Below are 7,910 nucleotides of genomic sequence, written 5' to 3'. Positions count from 1 at the left end.
TCCCTACAAAGTCCCTAATTCCTTTTAGCATATGGTCTTGATACCCTTCACAGTCTTTATCATATGTGCTAGTTGAGGGTTTCACAGAACAAACACTGAGCCAAGGATTTATGTGCAAACACTTTATTGAAAGGAACAAAAAACACAGATGGAAGAGAGAAGTGAATACAGGGAAGAAAATCCATCCAATAAATCTTACATTATATCAGCTATCACGGAACGAGCAGAGATTTCAATCAAATGGGGAAATTCTGGAAAATAGTATGACTCATACTTTAGAACAATCCCAGCTATGGGGCGAGAGAGAAAGTATACCCCTTGTCTTTCCATTGAGAGAGTACCTGATAGGGCTTAACTCCATGTCACATCATGCATTTGGCACAGTAGATTCCAGCTGGTGCTGACCACTGGCCACAGGATGGCATGAAAGGAGATGATGAGAGGATCCCAGGGAAGGGGGGTTGAACCCTGACAGCATCTACTGACCTGCCATTCACTGCAGGCCCAATTCTATCAATGTCCTTCTCCAAAAGTGAACTAGATTGTATAGAAAAGAATTTTCAGAGACAGAAGTAGATTAGAGGTTACAAGAAAAAGAGGGAGGGAATAATAAGTTATTTAAACAACTGGGTACAGAGTTTATGTTAGAATGGCAAAAAACTTTGGAAGTAGAGGTTACACAGCGTTGTGAATACAATTAATTCCATGCAAATGTATGTTTAAAACTCCTAAAAATGGAAATTCTTATGTTATATATGTTTACCACAATAAAAAATGTGAACCATAGTCTGAAAACATTCCACAAATGTTTAACTGCTATTCTTGAAGAAACCTTTAGAAAGTCTCAGGAAAAAATTAAACCATGTAAGACAACAATGCTTATTCTATTGATTTAATTATTATGCAATTTAAGATCTTGGTATACATCTTAAAATTGCAATCATGGGAAATAAAGGGCAAATAGAAGGAGGAAAGGAAAGAAGGAAGGAGATAATGTGGGAAGGAAGAAAGGAGGGAATGAAGGAACATAGAGAATGAAGGACCACAAAGAATGAAGAAAGATCTCAGAGTTATTCTAGGCTGTGTATTACTATAAATCATCTCACCAAATCAGATTACAGACCTAGATTGCCATTGTGAAGCTGAAATTCCCATCACTATTTCCAGGAAATAATAACATGGCAAAATGAGAAATGCAGGTTCGCTGCCAGGTTGCCAGGTGTAGCCAAAGCCTAGATAAGTATGATCCATATCCACCTCAGTTCCTTCCTTTATAAAACCAGCAGAATGATAGAAAACATTTCAAAAAGCATTTTCGGGATTAAGTACAGTCACACGTGTAAAGTAACAAGGACAGGCCTGATATGATAAGCCCTTTGCCTTAGCTAATATCTAATTTTTATTCCATTTTTTTTTCCAGGGAAAAACAAGACCAAAAGCAAAGTAAGGTAACGAATACCAACGTTCCAGAAGATGATCAGGAGAGACCATGGCAGCACTTGGTATGAAAACGACTTTAAATCTCAAGTTAGAATTCTTAGGCAAGGCTGTAAGAAAACTTACCAAAAAAGAAAATTTTAGGACACTGTATAGGATGAATATGCACAAAGGAATCACAAAGGGAGTGGCTGAGGAGGAAGTAATAGAAAAACAAAGAGCAGAGTAGGGGTGCTTAAAATAAAAATGTAACATATATGTTTTAGGAGCGAGTACCAGCCAGAAAATTTAAATACATAACATCTCCTTCTGGGACCCACAATGATAACTTGGTTCTGAGATCAGTGATGCTTCACAGACAAGAGGCTACTCTGCTGAGGAGTCTCCCCAAGGCCCCCTTCACATCCTTGTTCCTCAGGCTGTAGATGAAGGGGTTCAGCATGGGGGTGACCACAGTGTACATCACAGAGGCAATTGAGCTACTCTGGGAAGAATGGGTCACAGCAGAAGTTAGGTAGACCCCAAGTCCAGTTCCACAAAACAAGGAGACCACGGAGATGTGAGACCCACAGGTGGAAAATGCTTTATACTTGCCTGCAGTGGAGGAGATTCGCATTAAAGAGGAGACAATCCTAGAGTAAGAAAAGAGGATCCCTGTGACGGGAAACGCACCCACCAGTGCAGTTGCCACATACAAAAAGATGTAATTAATGAGGGTATCAGAGTGGGCCACTTTGAGTAGCTCAGCAAAGTCACAGAAGAAATGTGGAATCTCAGTGCCTGGAGAGAAGGTCAGCCTCATCATCAGAACAATGTGAACCAGGGCAACCCAGAAAATGAGGAACCAAGACATCAGAACCAACAGGACGCAGTGGTGGGGGTTCATGATGACTGTGTAGTGCAGGGGGTGGCAGATGGCCACATACCGGTCATAGGCCATCACAGTCAGAAGGAAATTATCCAGTCCAGAAAACATCATAATAAAATACATCTGAGTGAGGCACCCTATATAGGAGATGCCTTTGCTGTGTACCTGGATGTTCACCAGCAGCTTTGGGACCGTGGTGGAGCTGAAACAGATGTCAGCAAAGGACAGGTTGGAGAGGAAGAAGTACATGGGGGTGTGGAGGTGGGAGTCTGAGCTGATGGCCAGGATGATGAGCAGGTTCCCAAGCAACGTGATCAGGTACATTGACAGGAACAGTCCAAAGAGAAGGGCCTGAAGTTCAGGATCCTCTGAGAAGCCCAGGAGGAGGAATTCTGATATTTCTGTGTGGTTTTCTCCTTCCATGTAGCTGGGTGTCTGTTGGGGAAGGAGGCAAAGCAACATTCGATGAACAGGTAACTGACACGTTAGCTAATGATCACGTTATAATGTCACCATTGTATGAACATCCTTGACCCTCTATTGATTCCTTCCATTGATAATGATTTGATTAGCCTGATTGTGTCCTATTTTCATTTTAAAAGTGTATAATCATTCAGACTTTCTTTAATTTAAAGGAAATCACTCTCTTTTCTTCATCTACTCACTACTCTTAATTGTCCTGTTTGACTCTACAGACATAAACAAATTTCTTCTTTGATATGACCTTTCCAAAATACATGAAGACACTTCATGTCTTTTCCTTGATAATTCCCATACTTTCTCTGTTTTACTAGCTCTAAGGTAGTAATAAACACAAGGATTTTCAAGTTAGACAACATTTGTTCTGTGACCTGTTTCTTCCTAGGTATGTGAAGGTTAAGTCTCAGTGCTTTATATTTTTCTTTCTAAATGTGTAAGCTTTGGAGTCTCAGCAAATGAAAGCTGTCATTATTAATGTTATTAAATTTAACCTTTTATGATAATTATTTCAGATATATAACTCTTCCAACGTATAGTCTAGAGCTATGATTTAGAAAACAGGTTCTTGGGTCAGACTTCCTGGAATAGAACTTTGATCCAAAAGCTTACTGCTGCATGACCTTGTGCAAGTTATTTAAACTCTATTAGTAGTGAAGTCAAATGAGCTGAGGCATGTGATTTTTCTACTGTGGTTCCTATGACATTTAACGGACATACAATAAATGTGAACTTTTGTTCTTAATATCACAATAGACATGTCTTTCATGACTACCATTAATCAATATCCCTTATTAAATGGGGCAGCAATCAAAGGGGGAATACTGATCATTATGAATACAACAGATCTGTTACCTCTTTGAACTGTCATACAGCACTTCGAATTAACAAAGATCCCTATGGCACTTTCTTTCTCAGAATGCCTGCTGGGTGAAGTATTCCAAGAAGAGAAAAAAGCATGTGGACTTCATTCATGAAAAGAAGAAACAAAAATACACCACCATTAATATAATAACTACAGGTATGTGAGAGTGTGTGCTCATGGGTCCACAGTGTGAAGTGCAAATGTATTGTTCTAAAATCAATAGCTAATTATCAAAATAGTTGTGATGGATTTGATTAAAAATATTCAGGACTTATCTAAATGAAATCATCCTAAGCAAATTAAAAAGCCAATTTTAAACGCAATGTTGCCATTCTCTATAATAGAAAGGGGATCACTATTATTAGTACTAGTGAATGTTAATTAAAGACAAAATGTAATCATACAGAAGCAATTTAATGTTGGAATATGAATATTTGAGTTGAGACAGGAAGAATTGGTCATTGTTAATCAGGGGAAGTGAAAAAATCTATAAACATTCCAGACTGAAAGAACAGAATGCTAATCTGCATATGGCTCAGTGATCTTGGTGATGGAGAGGACTAGAGAGGCCAGAGGTGGAGGGTCAGGAGGGACAGAGTGTGTGAGCCCCACAGCAGAGCCTGTTGTACTCTTTCTTGATGTGTCCCTCATGTTGATTAATTTACGTTTACTTATGGATCTGAGATTGTGACTGTTTTTTTCTCATCACTTTTCTTTCCAGGGACTTAGAGGGTGTATGCCACAGAGAAGGTGTTCAACTAATACAAATGTTTGGTGTAAAAGATAGTCTGTGACCACAAGTGACAACTAGAACACAAAAGGGAAATTTTCAAGCACATCACCTGCCTGAATATAGACAATCAATTGGATAGTAAAATTAAATGAAATACATTTTAATCTATTTTTAAAGGAATAATATGTGATGAACTAGTAATACCTATTCTAGCAAAGAAAAGTTGGTTTAATATTGGGATATTTGTCTACACAGTTCATCACAAGAAGAGGTCAATGAAGAGAAATCATAACCACAATCACAATACAACAAAATGCACTTAAAATTCAAGAGCTAGGACTGTGGTTAGCCAACTCCAAAAAGATTCTCAGGACATGTAGAAATCAGAGGTACCTTCTTAACCCAATAAAGAATGGTTGTATGAAAACCACAGCCAAGAGTTTATTTTACATTAAAATAGAACATTTGTGTACAATTCATGAATAGGCCAAGGCAGGCTACTCCAACATTCACCTTTTGTTATTCTCCTGAACATTAAAATTGATTATTCATACAAAAAAAGGACATTGGCCTGTGAACCAAACATCAGAAATAATTATATTATTTGTATTATATTGTGGACTTTTAAGTAAAAAACTAACAACAACAATATTATAGAACTATTCGGTGATATCAATAAGTCTGATCTGCAGCCAAAATAGTTAGGTGAATTATAAAAGAAAATCCGATTCCATTAGGAAGAAACTAGAGAGTACCTCATGCATAGTAGATCTTCAGTGAGCAGTTAATAAATAAACAATGAAATACAGGAAATCTAACAGCAATCTACAATGGTTGGGAGAGAGTGAAGAAAATTTGGAAAAGACATTCTAAAAATACCACATTCCAAGAATGGCCATTTCTTAGTCTTGTTATAGACAGATATTCTAGAAAGAAAGAAAGAGAGAAGAAAGAAAGAATGCAGGGAAGAAAGAAAGAGAGAGACAGAAAGAAAGAGAGATGAACAATGAGATCTGGGAAAGTTTCCTTCTGGCAGAAAGCAAAGTCCCTTCAAGGTACAGGGACTTCACCTTCTTAGACTAAATAAATAAATATGGGACTGACCCAGGCTCATTATTCTAGATGTTAAGGCCAGTACCCACTGTCCTCTTTTTGTCTTACCACACACACCAGACCTCACTGGGACACACTGACACTCTGTGACTGTTATCACAGAAGCTTTGTCTTCTCCATGAACTGTCTCTGATAAACCCTTTAGGTTTTCAGCAAGGCTGCATCAGAGAATATCAGGTAGGGGCAGCGGGGACTTGTTTAAAGTCTCTAGTGTCCCATGGGTTGAATTCTCAAAGCTCCCTTATTAAGGGAATGTTCTATTGTGTTTCCACTCTCCAAATGATTGAGCCGCATGTGGTACAAAGAAAATATCAGAATGGATGTTTTTTGAGTATGTTTTGTGTCTATAGAAGCAGTCGTAGCCATAGTAAGAAAGAGATCAAGTTAATATTAACCAGTAAAACAGCCAAAGGAAAAAGAAACAGTGCAAGGAGGGAATGAAGGAAGTAAAAAGGAAAGGAAGGAGGGAAATAAGAAAGGAAATAAGAAAAAAAGAAAGGAAGGTAGGGAAGGAGGAAGGAAGGAACATGAAGAATGAAATAACATCTAGAGATATCCTAGGCAGTATATTACATTGAACCACACAAATCAACCAGAGTTAATATTCAGATTCCAGTATTAATTTAAAATCACATCACATTCTTATGAAAGTTAGGAGTGTGAGCTCACTGCCAGGTTAGAATGTTACAGTCCACATCAATGTCAGTCTCTTCCTTTGTGAAATGGGCTGATTCAGAGAAAATATTTCAAAGAAATTTTTTAAGGGTTAAATAATTTCATGTATGTAAAGCAACAAACACAGTGCTGATATGGTAAGCACTTTGACTTTAGTATTTTATAAATTTAATTCCAGTGATTCCAGTGAAAAACAAAACCACAACTAAACTAAGGTGAAGAAAATCTATGTTTGACAGGATAATTTGGGGAAAGACCATGACAGCACTTGACATTACTAGTGCCTTCAATCTGAAGATTGAATTTTTAGGCATGGCTTTAAAATAACTTAAAATGGTGGAACTTAAGGAGAGTGTGTGGATATACACTCATAAAGCAATTACTGAGGGAGTTTTTCAGACAACTAATAGAAAAATAAATCAAAGCAAAGTCATGGGTGATTTGTGAATAGAAATGAAGCATGTCTTATGGGGAAGAACAGGAGCCAGAGTATTTAAATTCACAAAGTGGCCTTAGGATCCCAGATGTGCATCTTGTTCTGAGGCCAGTGATGCTTCACAGACAAGAAGCAGCTCTGCTGAGGAGTCTTCCAAGGCCCCCCTTCACATCCTTATTCTCAGGCTGTAGATGAAGGGGTTCAGCATGGAGGTGAACACAGTGTACATCACCGACGTGATTGAGCTACTCTGTGAAGAACGGGTCATAGCAGAACTGAGATAAACCCCAAGTCCAGTTCCATAATACAAGGAGACCACAGAGATGTGAGACCCACAAGTGGAAAATGCTTTAAACAAGTCTGCAGTGGAGGACATTTACATTAAGGATGAGACTATCCTAGAGTAAGAGAAGAGGATCTCTGTGATGGAAAACACACTCAGCAGTGCAGTTGCTACATACAAGAAGACATAATTGATGAGGGTATCAGAGTGGGCCATCTTGAGAATCTGAGCAAAGTCACAGAAGAAATGTGGAATCTCAGTGCCTGTAGAGAAGGTCAGCCTAATCATCAGTAGAATATGAACCTGGGTGACCCATAGAATGATGACCCAAGACATGAACCAACAGGGCACAGAGGCGAGGGTTCATGATGACCGTATAATGCAGGGAGTGGCAGATGGCCATGTAATGGTCATAGGCCATTTCAGTCAGAAGGAAATTATCCAGTCCAGAAAACATCATGATAAAATATATCTGACTGAGGTACAATATGTAGGAGATGTCTTTGCTGTGTACCTGGATGTTTACCGGCATCTTTGGGACCATGGTGTAGGTTAAACAGATGTCAACACAGGACAGGATGGAGAGGATGAAGTACGTGGGGGTGTGGAGGTGGGAGTCAGAGCTGATGGTCAGGATGATGAGCTGGTTGCTGAGCACTGTGACCAGGTACATGAACTGGAACAGTCCAAAGAGAAGGGGCTGCAGTTCAGGAACCTCTGAGAGGCCCAAAAGGAGAAATTCTGATTGTTCTGTGTGGTTTTCTGCTTCTATGTAGCTCATGTGTCTGTTGGTGAATGACAAAAATCAATGTTCAATGAAGAGCCAACTGATTCCTCAGCTGGTCATCACTTTACAATGTCTCCCTTGGATGAACGTCCTTCAACCACTATTAAGACCTTCTACTGACAGTGACTCACTCAGTCAACTGGTTTACTGTTTTCGTTTTAAACGTATGTAATTGCTCACACTTTAAAAATGTAATTGAAATGTATCTCTTTTTATCATCTACCAATTAGTTTTAA

At 38.7% G+C, this 7,910-nt stretch overlaps 1 protein-coding gene and 1 pseudogene across 1 annotated transcript; both read right to left on the bottom strand.

Annotated features, from left to right (window-relative positions):
* Positions 1–1,789: 1,789 nt before the first annotated feature.
* Positions 1,790–2,728, bottom strand: LOC103604433 (olfactory receptor 7D4-like). The gene has a single exon (XM_008588985.1). It carries the CDS (start codon positions 2,726–2,728, stop codon positions 1,790–1,792), a length of 939 nt encoding a protein of 312 aa, XP_008587207.1.
* Positions 2,729–6,723: 3,995 nt separating this feature from the next.
* On the bottom strand, positions 6,724–7,668 carry LOC103604434 (annotated as a pseudogene).
* Positions 7,669–7,910: the final 242 nt, after the last annotated feature.

The sequence above is a fragment of the Galeopterus variegatus genome, unplaced genomic scaffold, assembly GCF_000696425.1.
Source record: "Galeopterus variegatus unplaced genomic scaffold, G_variegatus-3.0.2 Scaffold5140, whole genome shotgun sequence".
Taxonomy (NCBI): Eukaryota; Metazoa; Chordata; class Mammalia; order Dermoptera; family Cynocephalidae; genus Galeopterus; species Galeopterus variegatus.
The sequence above is the reverse complement of the archived record's forward strand: the minus strand, read 5'-3'. Positions and strand labels throughout refer to the sequence as shown.